Source organism: Lineus longissimus, chromosome 5 (genome assembly GCF_910592395.1).
Source record: "Lineus longissimus chromosome 5, tnLinLong1.2, whole genome shotgun sequence".
In the NCBI taxonomy this organism is placed as follows: domain Eukaryota; kingdom Metazoa; phylum Nemertea; class Pilidiophora; order Heteronemertea; family Lineidae; genus Lineus; species Lineus longissimus.
In genome coordinates, this window is record NC_088312.1 from 5,472,084 (window position 1) to 5,489,586 (window position 17,503).

A 17,503-nucleotide genomic window follows, 5' to 3' on the forward strand; every position below is an offset into this window, starting at 1 on the left:
GCGGTGGAGCTGCCACATAAAGTTTGGTCGGGATGTGACTGCCTCATCCCTCACACCGTGTTGGCGACACTATGGAGCTACCAGTGTCGATATCCGCCAGGTTGTGGCAGTTCCATCTCCGTCACCTTGGTCAAGCTATCAAGTCCAATTTGGTGTCGTTGTGATTGGTTGGTCAGGTCAGGACTGTCGAACGTGTTTCGCCAGCACCGACTTGGTCTGGTTGTGACTGTCTCATCTTTCTCACCTTATTGGCGACAGTGCAGAGCGACCAGACTCAATTCGGCCTGGTTGTGGCTCTCACCGTAGTGGAGCTATCAGACCAAATTTGGCCACGTTGTGACTGCCTCACCCCTTATACCGTGTTGGTGACATTGTTGAGCTGCCAGTCTCCCTTCTGTCGGGTTGTGGCTATCTCATCTCTGTCACCGTAATGGTGCTACTGTGAAGCTGCATGGTTCGATTCTGTCTAGTTGTGACTGTCTCATCTCTCACCCAGTTTTAGCGACGCTGTGGATTGAACATGAAAATGTGGTCGGATTGTGGCTGTCTCGTCTCTCATGCAATTATGGTGACACTGCATGTGGAGTAGCCAGGTCTCATCTGTGTCCGTGGTCAAGCTACGAAGCCAAAGTTGTGACTGCCTCATCCCTCACACCGTGTTAGCGACACTCTAGAGCTGCCAGACTGGATTCTGTCGGGTTGTGGTTGTCTCATTGCTGTCACTGTGATGGCACTATTGTGGAGCTGACAGGTCAGATTCTGCCTAGTTGTGACTGTCTCGTCCCTCACACCGTGTTGGCGACACTATGGAGCTACCAGTGTCGATATCCGCCAGGTTGTGGCAGTTCCATCTCCGTCACCTTGGTCAAGCTATCAAGTCCAATTTGGTGTCGTTGTGATTGGTTGGTCAGGTCAGGACTGTCAAACGTGTTTCGCCAGACCCGACTTGGTCTGGTTGTGACTGTCTCATCTTTCTCACCGTATTGGCGACACTGCAGAGCGACCAGACCGAATTCGGCCTGGTTGTGGCTGTCTTATCCCTCTCACCGTAGTGGAGCTAACATACCAAATTTGGCCGCGTTGTGACTGCCTCACCCCTTATACCGTGTTGGTGACATTGTTGAGCTGCCATTCTCACTTCTGTCGGGTTGTGGCTATCTCATCTCTGTCACCGTAATGGCGCTACTGTGGAGCTGCATGGTTCGATTCTGTCTAGTTGTGACTGTCTCATCTCTCACCCAGTTTTAGCGACGCTGTGGATTGGACATGAAAATGTGGTCGGATTGTGGCTGTCTCGTCTCTCATGCAATTATGGTGACACTGCATGTGGAGTAGCCAGGTCTCATCTCTGTGTCGTCCGTGGTCAAGCTACGAAGCCAAAGTTGTGACTGCCTCATCCCTCACACCGTGTTAGCGACACTCTAGAGCTGCCAGACTGGATTCTGTCGGGTTGTGGTTGTCTCATTGCTGTCACTGTACTGGCGCTATTGTGGAGCTGACAGGTCAGATTCGGCCTAGTTGTGACTGTCTCGTCCCTCACACCGTGTTGGCAACACTATGGAGCTGCCAGGCTGGATTCTGTCGGGTTGTGGCTGTCTCATTGCTGTCACTGTGATTGCGCTATTGTGGAGCTGACAGGTCAGATTCGGCCTAGCTGTGACTGTCTCGTCCCTCACACCGTGTTGGCGACACTATGGAGCTACCAGTGTCGATATCTGCCCGGTTGTGGCAGTTCCATTTCCGTCATCGTGGTCAAGCTCTCAAGTCCAATTTGGTGTCGTTGTGATTGGTTGTTCAGGTCAGGACTGTCGAACGTGTTTCGCAAGCACCGACTTGGTCGGGTTGTGACTGTCTCATCTTTCTCACCTTATTGGCGACACTGCAGAGCGATCAGACCCAATTCGGCCTGGTTGTGGCTATCTTATCCCTCTCACCGTAGTGGAGCTAACAGACCAAATTTGGCCACGTTGTGACTGCCTCACCCCTTATACCGTGTTGGTGACATTGTTGAGCTGCCAGTCTCCCTTCTGTCGGGTTGTGGCTATCTCATCTCTGTCACCGTAATGGTGCTACTGTGAAGCTGCATGGTTCGATTCTGTCTAGTTGTGACTGTCTCATCTCTCACCCAGTTTTAGCGACGCTGTGGATTGAACATGAAAATGTGGTCGGATTGTGGCTGTCTCGTCTCTCATGCAATTATGGTGACACTGCATGTGGAGTAGCCAGGCCCGATATGGCCGGGTTGTGGCGATCTCATCTCTGTGTCCGTGGTCAAGCTACCAAGCCAAAGTTGTGACTGCTTCATCCTTAACACCGTGTTAGCGACACTAACTCTTCGCCTCAGCTGTTCAATCTGGTGATAATTACGGCTGAGTTATATCTAATCACGGCTATGTTTATAATTTATTATTATAATTCCAACCATAGCTTGACACATTTTCACAGTGGTAAGGCCGATGCCCTGTTCTGATATACATGTATATGCAATCAGGGGTCGTTATCTAGGCTGACTTTACCAAATCCAAGACAAATATTAGCCCGTCGACACATGGGTATATCAGTTTAAGACGGAGCTATATTAGTGTTTGGCAATCAAAGAGTTGCGCTCTTAGTCACGCCATTTCAAATCAAGTCATCATGGGGTTTGCACGGCTGTCGTGCCTTTTGCTTCTAATATCATGTGCGCTCACTGGAGTGCACAGTGTTACCGTCACAACCAGTGTTGGAGACATCATCGGTTTCGATGCCATTTGGGGAGACAAGACCCTGCAGAAGTTCCATGGAATACCTTTCGCGCAAGCGCCTATTGGAGATCTCAGATTCAGCCCACCGGTTCCCAGGGCGCCATTTCTGGAGCCATTTCCAGCGAACAAATTTGGCTCCCCTTGCCCCCAGCAGTCAGAATGGTTAGAGAAATTGGTATTCAGCCCTGAGAGCCAGAATTTTGAAATGAGTGAGGACTGTCTAAGCTTGAACATATACGTTCCCGTTGGAGGTGAGGAGAAAAAACCTGTAATGGTGTGGATCCACGGCGGAGGATTCAGTGGTGGCGCAGGGATGCAGTATGATGGCTCCAAGATGGCCGCCCTCGGTGACGTCATTGTCGTGACTATTAACTATCGTCTGGGCCTGCTCGGTTTCTTTTCGACGGGGGATGAAATTGCGGCAGGTAATTATGGTCTCCTTGATCAGCAGTTGGCTCTGAAGTGGGTGCAGCAGAACATTGGGGCTTTTGGTGGCGACAAGGATGGTGTAACAATCTTTGGCGAATCTGCAGGATCTGCCTCGGTCACATGGCTTATGCTTGCACCTAGTAACAAAGGACTTTTCAATCGGGTCATTGGTGAAAGTGGGACTGCTCTTGCCGATTGGGCGATGCCAAAGCCAGAGATTGCTATGCTATACAAGGACATATTAATCGAAAAACTCGGATGTGCAAAGGCAGATTCGAGTCAGGTCATGACATGTTTGCGAGGTCTCCCAACGGATGCCTTTGCGAGTACCGCCTCCGGTTATCCACATGCAGAAGCCTTAAAGTTCAAGACCCCAGTTGGACCACGTGTCGATGGAGACTTTATCCCTTACTCGCCCTTATCTAGAAAACCAACAGAAAGAATGGAGGACCTTCCCGTCTTCCGATCTGTGGACTTCCTCATCGGTGTTAACAAATATGAAGGGTCACCTTTTATAGCTATCTTCATGGAACCCATGTATCAAGCCACGACAAATGAGAGTCTTTACGATGGAGTACCAAGGAAAGCCTTCCATGAGAATGTTGAGATGTGGGGTGTTGCGAATGAAAGAGCAGACGAGGACGTGGCACAGGCTCTCTGGTACCTATACGGGTCATCAGTAAATGGTAAACAATCGGACATGATGCAAGCACGGGATCTTCTGGAGTTCATGGGGGACTCTGCGTTTTATGACGGCACTATCAAGTTTGTTAAGCGTCACGCTGCGGAAACTACAGAAACTACAGGTACGACTTTCCTCTACAGCTTCCTTCCGATGCCGAGCAAGGCCGTTGGGGGTCTTCGCGATCTCTTTGAGACAGAACCATGGATTGATGGCGCCATCCACGGGGACGAATTGGGCTTCCTTTTTGGCAAAGGTACCATCATAGAGAATGAGGAGAAGATGGAAGGAGGTGAAGTCGAGCTGTCCGCCGCATTGATCACCTATTGGACAAACTTCGCCAAGACTGGGTATGTTGTTTCATCCTAAGTACATGTACACTGTTAGTTTTCATAACCGTTCGAGAGGCAGAAGCCGCCACCGCCACCAAATGATCGTGATGACTGGCCACGACACACAATCAGCAGTCAGTCAGAAATATGACCAGTATGCTATCAGTTACGTGAGGAGGTGTTTGCCGTTCCAGAGGGGCATTACAAATGCCGTTCCGTCCCAAGCATCACTGATCCAGTTCAATTTTTGATTGGTCGGCAGTGGATGAAAAAACTGGCGAAATAATTTCAAGTATTTGATTCAACTCACTGGACTTGTTTCTTCCTTCCAGGAATCCCAATGAGCCTGCACCAGTCCCCCGCCAGTGGCCACAGTACAAGATGGGTGAGGAAGAGTTCATTGAGTTCGACATCCAGAACAAACAACTCGATCTCAGAATCAGTTCCTTCTTCAGGAATAGACACATGAGCTTTTGGCATGACGTCATCCCTGCGATACAGGCGTGTCCCTTTGAGAAGCCACATTTTACTTCAGATGCAGAACCAGAAGTACTTGAGACTCGTGATGCTAAGACTGAATTGTAGGCTGGGCCTTGATAATTTCTTAAATCCTTCGATCTGGTTTGAAAAGGCTTTAAATCTCAATATTTCTGTCACCGAGTGAAAAATGCTCTAACGTGTAATGCATACTTTAGTACTTTATTTATATAGGCTTTCATTTGTATCAATTTACTTTTGGGCATTAGCTTGCAATGCAGTTGACACAGTACTCTTCGGACAAATTGCCTGTGGTGAAAGGCAAATATGAGCCAAAAATAAATATTTGCGACTAATGTCGAGTTTTAACAGAGTATCGGGTTGCACTTTTGCAGTTGTTCATGGAAATAGAAGGAATGGCAGCTTGTTGTGTAATCACCCGTCACCCCTTCCATTTACTTTACAGAAGATAGCGGCAGTCCGATCACGCCCTTGCCCCTAATCTATGCTTATACATGTAGATGATGGGTCCATATGCATATGGTGGGTTTGGCTGTCTTCGGACCCAGTGCGATGAAACCAATTAATGCAAATTAATTTTTTTTTTATTTATTTATTTTGATAAACATGGCATCCTGTAGAAAATACAAACACTAGTTACCATCGTTTAAATGCGCGTAGACTGGTAGCGTACGACAGGTACATAATGAAGTCGGAAGTGGGTTCCAGTTCATATATACATCCTTTAACGCAGTATAAATCACCGTGTATACATGTACTTCATATCCATTAAAAACGCAACTTTACACAAAAAAGTTGCGGCCGCCTATGAAATTGACGCTATTCAAAACTTTTATCGGATAGCAGTTCGCGCACCAATCAGGAACCGTTCAGGTATACCTGTCGATGGACATGTCGTTTCAATCAGTGAGCAATACTTATTTACCTCAATTTGCTATGATTTATTGTACTTTCAACTGAATCGAATAGAAATGCATTAAAAAATGCAATTGGCCAGTCTTCATTATCTGTTATTATTCAAAACAACGTACGCCGGTCCTTGACCCCTGCCCCCATCACCACCACCCGACCCTCCTCGAAAAGTTTGTACGCTAGCGAAATTGCGGATGAAAAACTACGAAGGATCCCTTCGAGTAAATACATCAAGTTCCAGAAGAATGAAAATTTGTCGTTGTATGAGTTTCACCGTCTTCTTTATTCACTGAAGGAACATTGGAGTCAGGGACACCATGATGATCATGAAGTAACTGTTCCATGTTGTTCAGACCCTGAAACGGCAAAGGAAAGAAACATCAGCTGGTAGGAAATCCGAGCCAATATCCTAGCCACATCTGTGCCACCATTTTAACGGTAAGGTTGTCACTGATACAGTGTGTCCCCGCGTTATGTCATTCGAAACAGGGTGGGAAATGACGTATTGTTCCCATCAACTTTTCGTTTAGTCTTGTAATTCACAGACTTTTCAAAACTATGGTTGATATCTTAGGGATGTTGAATACTTCGCCAATGATTGAGATTCAGGTGCACAAGTAATCGATCAGAATATATACATGTACATGTACATATACGTTTCAAGTATACGCATACGTACTTGCGAATCTTAGTGGCCCTCATAAATGATCCTAAATCGTGGCTTGAAAAGGTTATTTTTCTGCCCTTTCGATAACTGAAAATGCACCTACATACCCGCTTCACCCCCTGGTGGAGAAACCCCTCAGCAAACATCTCGATCAGTCGGCCTAGTGGTCCGATACCATGGATGTTGATCATACCGTGCTGTCTGAGGACTGTCCTGAAAGACGAAAAAATGTGACATTAAGATGGGCGACGAGGATTCATGAACCAACAGAGCGGCGGTCGGGTTGAATATGTACATTGCATTTCAATGAGGATTCATGTACCAACTGAATTGCGGTATGGTGAAGTATTTCAAAGGAGGAGTCATGTACCAACTGAATTGAAGTATGGTGAAGTATTTCAAAGGAGGAGTCATGTACGGACTGAATTGCGGTCGGGTGAAGTATTTCAAGAAGGATTCATGCACCAACTGAATTGTGCGGTCGGGTTAAGTATTTCAAGGAGGATTAATGTACCAACTGAAATGATCTGGTCAAGTGTTCCAAGGAAGAGTCATGTATCAACTAAATTGGTCGGGTCAAGTGTTTAAAAGAGGACTCATGTACTAACTGATATGACGAGCATATCTCACTGATGATCACTACATTAGCTTCAACGGGAATGTTAGCAATTAGTCAACTAAGCAGAAAGCCTTACCATTTAGTATTAGTCTCACACGGTTCAAACGTCGATTCCTCTGACAGAAGTGCATAGTGAGACCAGGTGAGGCTCCTGCTCTTCAGCTCCAGCCTCCGCCGCCTGTGATAGAACCAGGATTCTTCCTCTAGATGGATGTTTGGTTCATTTAAAAGATTGAGCTGAAATATCAACGTCATAATACATGTACATTGATCGTTTTGGTTACTCTTAACGTTCCTCTCTGGGGGTTTTTAACTATGACGTATATCTCAATGTTATATTAGTATTTTGACGAAGATTTTTCATTCGGCATCCTCGCCTACAAGGGTCAATGCATTGTTCTATCCTCGCCCCATTACTGATAAGGGACCGGGTGCCAGAAATGCTTTGTATATATATTTTACATAATATGTACATTCTTTGATAAGAATTTTGGTACATGTAAATGTATAGATAAGTTGGAAATTGAGACTAACAGAGATTGGCAATTTTTGACAATGTGGCTAACGTGGGGTTAAGGGGCCTCACCTTCCTTAGCAGATAAGGCACAACATTCGTGCAGGTTGCTATCCGCCGTCTATACACCAGTCCCGCCAGTCCATCTGTAGCAATGAATAAAAGACCAATCTATTTTGAAATAGAGCTCTTATTGAATAAACGCTTTAATGTCGATGTCTATAAATACTCGAATCCACTGTGAACAGGACGTCCCAATGTGCGTCAGATGGGCGTTAAATTCCAGAGGTGCTGAATTTGTGTTTGTGAGTTGTAATTCTAATACGTGCTGCATCATGTACATTTGTAGGGTTGTGCAGTCTCTTTTTAATCACCTTGTGACCCCGTATATGTATAACTGATATAATCTTACCAACTTTCTTCTCATGAGTGTCGATTCTTTCAACGAAATTATCTTTTGCGATGATGTACTGCAAATAAAAATGTTATGATCTAATCAAATTGCGTTTAAAAAACCAAACATTTAAAATGTCTGTTGATCGAGCAAGCTACTAGCCCATTAAGATAGGTCCATTAGAATAGGCTTCGATCCGCTACGCTGTACTTGTGTGAGTAGGGCGGGCCAGCGCTGGACACCCGGGGCAGTCCATTGCGTCATCGGCGACAGGGCGAGGCCTGTCCACCACGCGTCCGGAGTGTAAGCAGCGCCGGACTACAGGAATACCAGCATGAAAAATTCACCACGCCGGACGGCCTTTGTTTGCGGTTTTCGGCCCGCTTTGTATCAATGTCTGCATGCATATTTTCACGGGCATGTATTCCAAGGGGGCCAGGAACGGTTTTGTTTTCTCAGCGGTTTTGTTCGTGTAGACCATGGAGGTACAGTATAAATAAATGATATTTATACCTCCATGTGTAGACCTACCTGTTTTACCGCCAGCTACACTTTTATGTACAGGCAGGTCAGCACACAGACTTATCAGAGCTTTTCAAAGCGGCCTGTTACCGGGCTTGTGTTTCCTCTGATCAAAACGTGGGCCCTGTGTTCAAGGTTCGATATTGTCACCTACCTTATTAAGATGGGCGTGCGCCACAGATTCGATCGGATATTTAAAAACATGTTTCACGTCGATATGGATCACCATATTGAATAGAAATGGGTCAGTGGTTATACAATAAGTTAGGTAATGGTTTAACTACGGTGGCCTGGACAGCGGCTACGATAGCCGGTAAGGAATAGCACCGCAAAGTCGGCAAACACGAGCTGTCGACGGATATTCGCCACATGGGGATGTGACAACATGAGCAGCTCCGACAAGAATGGGGACATAATGTTATTCCTGAATGATCTCTATATACGTGTCGCTACTAATTTGTGGTCATACTGATATCATTTCACACCGACTGTGAAGTCACACTGACTGCATGTGAAGGGGCAGATATCAGCTCGGACACAGTGGGCAGCATTGTTTCCTCCCAGTGATCTCTACTGTAGCTGTGGCCAAACGGATATCATGATTCTTAAGCGATATGTCAGCTGTGACAAGGATATATACGACATATGGACATGGTGCACCATTGTCTTCCTGCCTGTGATGTGGGAGATGACTGCTCTGCCGGCCTGTGGGCATTATTGTCTTCCTCGGTAATCTATAAACTTACGTTTTGGCCAGAAATGCGACCTTTGTTAAAAGGACAACTTGGGCATTGGATATGTTGTTTTTCATAAACAGAAATGGCTTCCAGAAGAACTGTGACTCATCCAAGCAGGATTCTTATAAAATCATTGACCTGCAATGATTCTGTTGGCATCATTGTCCTCCACAGTAATTTCGACCCTTGATACCGAGCCAAGTAAAGGCCGGTCCGGAGGCGTTTTACAACAGAAAATAAGAAGCAGTCTGATATTAATGCCAAGTTGCAGATGATATTTTGACGTATGGTAATTCTTAGTAACATTTAACATTGGGTCATTCTGCAACCAAAGTTGTAGGAAGGTATATACATTTGCATACGTATACCATACAATAATACCGGTACAATATACACATTTTCATCTTGATAACGCTCATGGCGCTGGTACAAACATGTATAAAACATTAACCACCCGCCGCGTTTTAAACACTGCTATAACTACGGTACTACATAGATGCAAGTAAATTTTCATAACCATCATCAACAAAATTTGGCCGGGTATTGTTTTTTAAATTAGCCCCTCTCCTCCTGCCTATAGTCCCCCTTTAATACTCATCCCCGTCCTCATCACCGATCCCACTTCTTTCTCCTCCAGTCGCCTGTTCTTATTCCCTCTGCAAACCAGCCAGACCCTCACGGGCTTCATTGAATTCACCTTCTTCCATACCCTCCCTTGTGTATCAGTGTACGAAGGCATGTTTCCGGTACATCAGGTCAAACTTGTGGCCAAGACGAGCCCATACTGACCCCATGGCAGTGTTATTGGCAAGATGTAACAGGCTGCGTTTCATCTCGCCAAGGTCACTTCCAGGCAGGAGGTGGCATCGATGGTTGCTGATGCCGGCTTTAAAACCGGCGGGACACCAATCTACGAACTGCCATGTTATGCTGACTTTTAATCTTCGCGATTGCAGCGCTGACGTCTCTTGGCTTGACGTCTCCGCGGTACTGCAGGGAGGAAGATAGATACTTGCCACTTGCAATATCACACTTCACCATCTGACTGCACGGCTCGAAGCACTCATTCGTAATCTCTTGGGTGTCTGAAAGACGCGCCATGTCGGCGGAGACAATCGGGGAAAAGGATGCCAAAGGGTAGTTGATTCTTGGGTGAGGAACCAGGTTTGTCAGGAACTCGTTCAAGTCGGCGTTCACATCTCCTTCGAATCGAAGCTTATGGACAGATGGAGGATGTGATGGAGCTTATGACCTGGCTCACGAGCCGGTTGATGTGGGGGTAACCAGGCAGCTCAATATCCAAGCTCGTTCGGCAGATGTCATACAATGCTTCGTTATCAAACAAGATTGCACAAGCTGTATATGGCCTGTGCTGAAATACTGCGTCAAGAGGGTGTTGTGTCGTCCGTCATGGCTCTCCCGAGTGTATAGTAGCCGCGAGCGAAATTGTTTGCGCTGTCCTCGCCCCTACCGCTGATGGACTGCTCGGCGTGGAACCTTGAACGGGCCCGTGCAAATAGCATCTGTGAAAGTGAGAATGTAATCATGGCTCTGAGGCTGGACTCAGTAAAGTTTGGATGCCCAGACGAAACAAATGCACGCTCGGCCTCGGACATAATTCATTTAACTGAAGAGACGGATTTGGTTAAAATTATTTGTTTTATCAAGAAGAAATCTAATCTTTCTATGGTGTGCATTCTTAAAAATCAAACCGGAGGTTTTTGAGCTTCTAAGTTTTTCTGCTGCACAAAGATCCAACCCCAACGTTTTTTCGAGGAATAAAAAAAAGAAATAACCGGGCCTTATGCAAAGATGGCAGCCTGACACAGGTGAGAACGCAGTTACAAGGAGAACGCATCTCTGCTCATAGACAATCAGCCATCACATTACATTTTTCGCTAGGGTGCTGTGCACGTACAGTTGAGGTCAGAAGTTTACATACACCTGGGTCGAAAACATTCAACTCAAATTTTCAAAAGGTTTCATTGTACTTACAAAAACGATTTTGATGTGATAATATACCTCAAAGGTCTACTTTATTTTCTTACTGCATTCGTTTATTTCTGTTTCTTTATTTCAGAATTATTTGACATAGTTTGATATCTCTATTAAAGCCAGTGGGTCAAAAGTTTACATACAGTAATACTTCAATACTTGGTAGCATTGCCTTTTACAGCAATCACCTGACTCAGACGTTTGGGATAGCCATCTACAAGTTTCTTACAATACTCTTGGGGAATTTTGGGCCATTCCTCCTGGCAGAAGTTATGTAATTCAGTCACATTTGTTGGCTTCCTTGCTCTGACCCGCTTCTTAAGTTCAGTCCAAAGATTTTCGATTGGATTTAAATCTGGGCTTTGTGAAGGCCACTCTAAAACCTTCACCTTGTTGTCCTTAAACCATTTGGTGACTACTTTCGCCGTATGCTTGGGATCATTGTCTTGCTGAAAACTCCAACCCCGACCAAGCTTCAACATTTGGGCAGAGGCCTTGACATTGTCATCAAGAATCTGGATGTAGTGTTCTTTTTTCATGATACCATCTATTTTCTGGAGTCTTCCCATTCCTGATGCAGCAAAGCAACCCCAAAGCATGATGCTGCCACCACCATGCTTTACGGTTGGGACGGTGTTTTTAGGGTTGAAGGCTTCACCCTGTTCACGCCATATGTACCGCTGGTCATTATGACCAAACAGCTCCATTTTCGTCTCATCAGACCACATAACATTCCTCCAAAATGCTGTCGGTTTGTATTGATGTTTCTTTGCAAACTCCTGTCTTGCTTTTCGGTGCCGATCTTTAAGCAGTGGCTTCTTCCTGGGGCGATATCCCTTCAGTCCAGCTCGATGAAGAATGCGCTTCACTGTGGATCCTGAGACACTCACTCCTGCATCCTGCAGATGTTTGCAAATTTGCTTTTTTGTTGACCTGGGGTTGATCTTCACCTTGCGCACCACGGTCTGTTCATCTTTGGGGGTCAGTTTCCGTTTTCTTCCGCTCCTTGGCTTGGTTAATGTGGTCCCGAGGTCCCTGTACTTCTTGACGATGGTCTGAACGGAAGACCTGGGTAGATTCAACTGCCTAGCAATGTGGCCTAGTGAGGACCCTGCCTTGTGAAGATCAACCACACGTCTTCTAAGGTCTTGGCTGTGCTCTTTGGATTTACCCATCTTGTCTTAATGCTTGTGAACACTGGAATGGGCTATACACTATAGAAACGCCTTTTTATATAGCCCCTAAAGAATGCTTGGGTTATTACATAATTTCTGTAGTGGCCAATGGCCTGTGAAATCATCTGTGAGGCCCTAGATGTCAATTTCTTGATGATTCAAGGTTGTGTTTTTAGAGTTTCACTTGGTGTATGTAAACTTTTGACCCACTGGCTTTAATAGAGATATCAAACTATGTCAAATAATTCTGAAATAAAGAAACAGAAATAAACGAATGCAGTAAGAAAATAAAGTAGACCTATGAGGTATATTATCACATCAAAATCGTTTTTGTAAGTACAATGAAACCTTTTGAAAATTTGAGTTGAATGTTTTCGACCCAGGTGTATGTAAACTTCTGACCTCAACTGTACCTATTACTGTGGGTTCCAAGTCCGCAAATATGGCCCTTGGGACTCTTTTCCCCTATTCCATTTCTTGGAAGAAAGATCCCCATTGATCACCGGGTTCCTGCTCATGATTCGGGTCGACTTGACCATCGGGTTGAATACCGTGCTCCGCACAGTACAACTCCCAAACATTTGATCCAAGCTGGCAACCGGCTTGGCCAAGGAATATGTTGATCACCTCGCCTTAAAGATGAAATATTGGGTAAAGAACGATATCATGAAAAGGTAGTTCAAGCCAGTTCAAGAGATTACGCTAACGAGATACATAGGGGAGTGATGGCGTCTTCACAGTATACACCACGGATATACTGACCATTATTATGATATGAAGCTGGTCTCTGTAGTATTTTAAGATTTGATTGATAATAATAATAATAATAATAATAATTTATTTGATTTAAAGTGCTAAAATAATAGTGCATACATTTTCTAAGCACTGTACATAATATTAAATGAGTACATTAAAAGTGGTGATTTCATGAGGATAAAAAACAGTTTAAAAACATCCGGAAAATATCAATATTTAAAACATGTATGGCCTACTCTGAATATGTTAGGATAAAAAGATGAGTTTTGAGTTTACTCTTAAAAGTGTTTAGCACAGTGACATCACGTAACCAGCTTGGAAGGGCGTTCCACAGCCCCGCGGCCCGGACACACAGAGATCGATCCCCGAAGACCCCATTTGAACGTGGGATGGCAAGGAGCCAAGGGTCATCCGAGGACCGAAGTCTGATGTGGGTTTGGGCTTCGGTCGTTTCCACCTTCAACTGCAATGGGTGTCCAACTCTTCCGAACGATCCCAGGGAAATTAATACCCACGGTTTGACTGTCATACAAAAATACGTTTTTTACATGAATTAGGTAATCCGATAATAACACCATGTGGGCACTGGAAGGGTCATGCAAATTTTGTCATGAGATCAAGCCGAACATAATGTCCACCTAATCAACCATGAACATGATGAAACAGCTGGTCCAAGAATTAACTTCTGCTGGTAAATGTCCACAGGCTGTCCGATAGTCATCCGAAACATCATCCGGATCATCATCCTTAGATTCAGGCTTTTTCACTCCAATTGTACACACATTGTGTAGGCCTACATTTAAGCAATCGCACGTAATTATCTGGTTCATCACAGAGCGAAACCAGTGTCATTTGATGGTCAATTACGAAATTATACATACAAGTATATAAAATATACATTATATACATACAGTGTATTATTACAGGCATAGTCTGCGGTGTCAGTCAGATCATTTACGTGACTCTCGCATTTCAATCATTTTCATATAGTGGGATAAGGAATCGGAGACGTTTTATTCTCGATAAAACACAACTTCGTTCATCGTCGTTCATTCGTAAGGTTTGCAAAGCATGCCTATTGTTTAATGATGGGTGACACCATGCACTTGGGAATGGGAGGTCACTCATGATGATCACTCTTCAACCAAAGCCTAAGACAATTAGGTGTCATTACACTTAACTGGGTTGATGGTCCATGATGATCTATGGAATCTATTGGCTTTGTTCTATCGGGCATAACTAAGATTTAAACCTCCATTAGGCCTAGGCCTGCCAGCAGGGACATAACCGCCACCTGCGGTGAGCACTCGCAGTGTCATAATTATATGATGCCATCCCTTATGTGCTTCATTTCCACTGTAGGCGTTCATCAGAGTTGAAGGTGGACCGACATCACACGAACTTCACTATTAATACCTGAATTCGCCTGCTTCGACTCAAATCTTCAAAATGGTAAGTCATTTATTGCCTTAGGGGTATTTTTGGAGGGTTTGGAGAATATTGCGTTACTTTGTAAAGACTGATCTCGGCTGCGAAGTCGGATGAGCATGCATCCTGGGGAAGTCGGGGGTTATGGATATGGCTGACGGTTTATTCAGGAAACGGTTCGAGTTGTGAAGAAGTTGGAAATCCCTGGTCAATAACAACACCTAAAACAAACCTTTCGCTTCCTCAGACATAGTTTCCTTTTTGACCTTCAAGTAGGCCAATAGGCTACCCATCAGTCCTTACCGTCGTTTCCACTTTTGGTAAAAACTCCTTAAAATCTTTCTCTTCCTCAGACTGACATCATTTCCTCATTTTTTAAGTATAGTATATAATGAGCCTACCGTCGTTGCCTCTTTTTCAGCGCGAAGTTATATCCATCCATGTCGGCCAAGCTGGTTGTCAGATCGGCAATGCCTGCTGGGAGTTGTATTGCTTGGAGCACGGTATCCAGCCTGATGGCCAGATGCCCAGTGACTTGACTATCGGAGGTGGCGACGACTCCTTCAACACCTTCTTTAGTGAGACTGGTGCTGGCAAACACGTCCCAAGAGCTATCATGATCGATTTGGAACCATCAGTGATCGGTAAGCCTCCGGTTAGAATGCATTGTGAAAGCTACAGGCAATGCTTACCCCTCCGCCTTCCGCCTCTCCTCCCTCCCCTTTTTCTCAAACAAATTTTAGAGGGGTGGTATAGTAGTAAAAATTAGTAAGTGACTAAGTGAAATGAGGGAGCGACCATTATTTTTTACCCTGATTTATTTTTGTTCTTTTACAAAATGTAGTGTCACAGGTAGTTATTTTTGGCACGTCACATATTTACGTTCCCGCTCTGTCACATGCATGCTCCGCTCAGAGAAGTTCAAGAAACACCACGTGAATTTGCAACATCTTCAAAATTACCTGTTTCGTTTTTAGATGAGGTCCGAAGTGGAACCTATCGCCAGCTCTTCCACCCTGAGCAGCTCATCAGTGGTAAGGAAGATGCCGCCAACAACTACGCCCGTGGTCACTACACGGTTGGGAAGGAGTACATTGACCAATGCCTGGACAGGATCCGTAAGCTTGCTGACCAGTGCACTGGTCTTCAAGGTTTTCTTGTATTCCACTCATTCGGTGGTGGTACCGGGTCCGGCTTCACTTCTCTTCTCTTGGAATATCTCTCAAGGGACTACGGAAAGAAGTCCAAGTTAGAATTCGCCATTTATCCGGCGCCCCAGGTCTCCACCGCTGTCGTTGAGCCGTACAACTCCATTTTGACGACCCACACCACCCTAGAGCACTCGGACTGCGCCTTCATGGTCGACAATGAAGCCATCTACGATATCTGCCGCCGTAATCTTGATATTGATAGACCAACCTACACGAACCTGAACAGGATAATAAGCCAGGTCGTCAGTTCCATTACTGCTTCTCTGCGATTTGATGGTTCTCTTAACGTTGACTTGACCGAGTTCCAGACGAACTTGGTACCCTATCCTCGTATCCACTTCCCAATGGCAACCTATGCGCCAATCATCTCAACTGAAAAGGCTTACCATGAGCAGATCACTACGGCAGACATCACCAACTCTTGCTTCGAACCACAAAACCAATTGGTCAAATGTGACCCGCGTCATGGCAAATACATGGCGTGTTGCTTGCTCTACCGAGGTGACATCGTCCCCAAAGACGTGAACGCAGCGATAGCCGCCATCAAAAGCAAGAGGACTATCCAGTTCGTCGATTGGTGTCCGACAGGCTTCAAGGTCGGAATAAACTACCAGCCTGCAACGGCCGTACCGGGAGGTGACTTGGCCAAGGTGCAGCGTGCTGTCTGCATGTTGAGCAACACCACCGCCATCGCAGAGGCTTGGGCTCGCCTTGATCACAAGTTCGATCTTATGTACGCCAAGCGCGCCTTTGTCCACTGGTATGTCGGTGAAGGTATGGAGGAGGGCGAGTTCTCCGAGGCTCGCGAGGATATGGCAGCCCTAGAGAAAGACTACGAGGAAGTAGGCATGGACTGTGCTGACGAAGAAGAAGAAGAAGATGATGAATATTAATGATGTGGGAATGTTTCCTGAGGGAGCTTGGGGAAGGACAAGCCGTCAAGGCTGTTAAGGACAGTGGGTATTAATTAAGTCACATCCAGAGCAGACACACGGCCGACAATTCATTTTTGAAGAACTATCTTCGACTTCCTTTCCGGACGGATACTTACCTAAACCTTTTCATAGATGTAACTAGCAGTTGTATTTGAAAGAGCCCGTGAGAACATCTTTTAAACACGAGTTTATCAACTCTAAGATAAGAACAACCACAATATATAGTTGCAGGAATTGACTTCTAATTGCGTTTTAATGCCATGGCTGCATGCTCTCATCAACTCCAAACATTGATGTCCTAGAACTTTTGGATCAGCTTCTCCGATTAAACTGGTTTTTATGTACAATGAAACACTGGTTCATCTGTTTTGTGGTTTTATATACATTGTATTTCTCACATTAAGTCCCACCAGCCCACCATCCCGATTGACCGGGGCGCTATAACCGCCAGTCACATCAGTTGCCTGCGATCTGTACTTGGTGGGCCATCTGGTGGCAAATGATCGAAGCCAGCGGCAGCGAACTGCTAACGGGGACCATGACCACCGTTGGTCTGCTGGTCAGGTGGGTGCCGGCAGTGGTCCACCGAGTCTGCCCCTTATTTTCCGCCAGTGGGCCATTCTTGCTCTCTGGGAGCCCTAACTTTCACAATCTGCGGCTGGTGTATAGCACTGGAATAGTGCCTTGCTTGTGGCTGGTGTAGGCTAGCATGAGGAATAGTTCCAGGTGGCTGGTGTAGCAGGAGAAATAGTCCCCTGTTATCTCAATTTGCCCCTGTTGCAAGATGAGCCCTTTGTTTTATCACAACTTGGTCCCCAGTCTCTCAGGTCCTGCCCCTGGTGAAGCAGGAGATATCATGGTCACCTGTCTTTGAATAGCTTGTGGCTGGTGCAGCAGAAGGAAGAGTCTGATGTCTTTCACAAATTGGTGCCCTGTCCCTCACTTCCGTGACT

The 17,503-nt window shown here is 45.5% G+C and overlaps 4 protein-coding genes across 5 annotated transcripts; 2 read left to right on the top strand and 2 right to left on the bottom strand.

Moving 5' to 3' along the window:
• The first annotated feature begins 2,637 nt into the window (after positions 1-2,637).
• LOC135488024 (fatty acyl-CoA hydrolase precursor, medium chain-like) lies at positions 2,638-4,772 on the top strand. Its single transcript, XM_064772392.1, has 2 exons — positions 2,638-4,205; positions 4,520-4,772. Exons 1-2 carry the CDS (start codon positions 2,638-2,640, stop codon positions 4,770-4,772), a joined length of 1,821 nt encoding a protein of 606 aa, XP_064628462.1.
• Positions 4,773-5,817: 1,045 nt separating this feature from the next.
• On the bottom strand, positions 5,818-8,582 carry LOC135488025 (PRELI domain-containing protein 2-like). Of its 2 annotated transcripts, XM_064772393.1 has the most exons (6): positions 8,468-8,578; positions 7,810-7,867; positions 7,470-7,543; positions 6,960-7,120; positions 6,372-6,477; positions 5,818-5,953 (listed from the first exon to the last, which is right to left on the bottom strand). In XM_064772393.1, exons 1-6 carry the CDS (start codon positions 8,540-8,542, stop codon positions 5,828-5,830), a joined length of 600 nt encoding a protein of 199 aa, XP_064628463.1. In that variant the 5' UTR covers positions 8,543-8,578; the 3' UTR covers positions 5,818-5,827. The 2 variants fall into 2 exon arrangements, with proteins under 2 accessions (XP_064628463.1, XP_064628464.1); XM_064772394.1 differs by lacking the exon at positions 7,470-7,543 and having other exon boundaries at positions 8,468-8,582.
• Positions 8,583-9,687: 1,105 nt separating this feature from the next.
• LOC135487734 (uncharacterized) lies at positions 9,688-10,458 on the bottom strand (the record flags this gene model as incomplete). Its single annotated transcript, XM_064771803.1, is given in 3 exon segments — positions 9,688-9,970; positions 9,972-10,265; positions 10,267-10,458. Coding segments are annotated over 3 exon segments (684 nt in total), but the record flags the coding sequence as incomplete, so codon positions are not given.
• A 3,785-nt stretch (positions 10,459-14,243) lies between these two features.
• On the top strand, positions 14,244-16,885 carry LOC135488476 (tubulin alpha chain-like). Its single transcript, XM_064773103.1, has 3 exons — positions 14,244-14,428; positions 14,826-15,048; positions 15,382-16,885. The coding sequence occupies exons 1-3, from the start codon at positions 14,426-14,428 to the stop codon at positions 16,506-16,508; spliced, it is 1,353 nt and encodes a 450-aa protein (XP_064629173.1). The 5' UTR covers positions 14,244-14,425; the 3' UTR covers positions 16,509-16,885.
• Positions 16,886-17,503: the final 618 nt, after the last annotated feature.

Bases quoted from the DNA above. Each gene is read 5' to 3' on its own strand.
- LOC135488025 (XM_064772393.1), bottom strand. From the start codon at position 8,542: ATGGTGATCCATATCGACGTGAAACATGTTTTTAAATATCCGATCGAA. The intron at 7,868-8,467 runs GTAGGTGACAAT...TTTTATTTGCAG, and splicing joins CGCACGCCCATCTTAATAAG to TACATCATCGCAAAAGATAA. The intron at 7,544-7,809 runs GTAAGATTATAT...TCATTGCTACAG, and splicing joins CACTCATGAGAAGAAAGTTG to ATGGACTGGCGGGACTGGTG.
- LOC135488476 (XM_064773103.1), top strand. The intron at 15,049-15,381 runs GTAAGCCTCCGG...TTTCGTTTTTAG, and splicing joins TTTGGAACCATCAGTGATCG to ATGAGGTCCGAAGTGGAACC.
- LOC135488024 (XM_064772392.1), top strand. From the start codon at position 2,638: ATGGGGTTTGCACGGCTGTCGTGCCTTTTGCTTCTAATATCATGTGCG. The intron at 4,206-4,519 runs GTATGTTGTTTC...TCTTCCTTCCAG, and splicing joins ACAAACTTCGCCAAGACTGG to GAATCCCAATGAGCCTGCAC.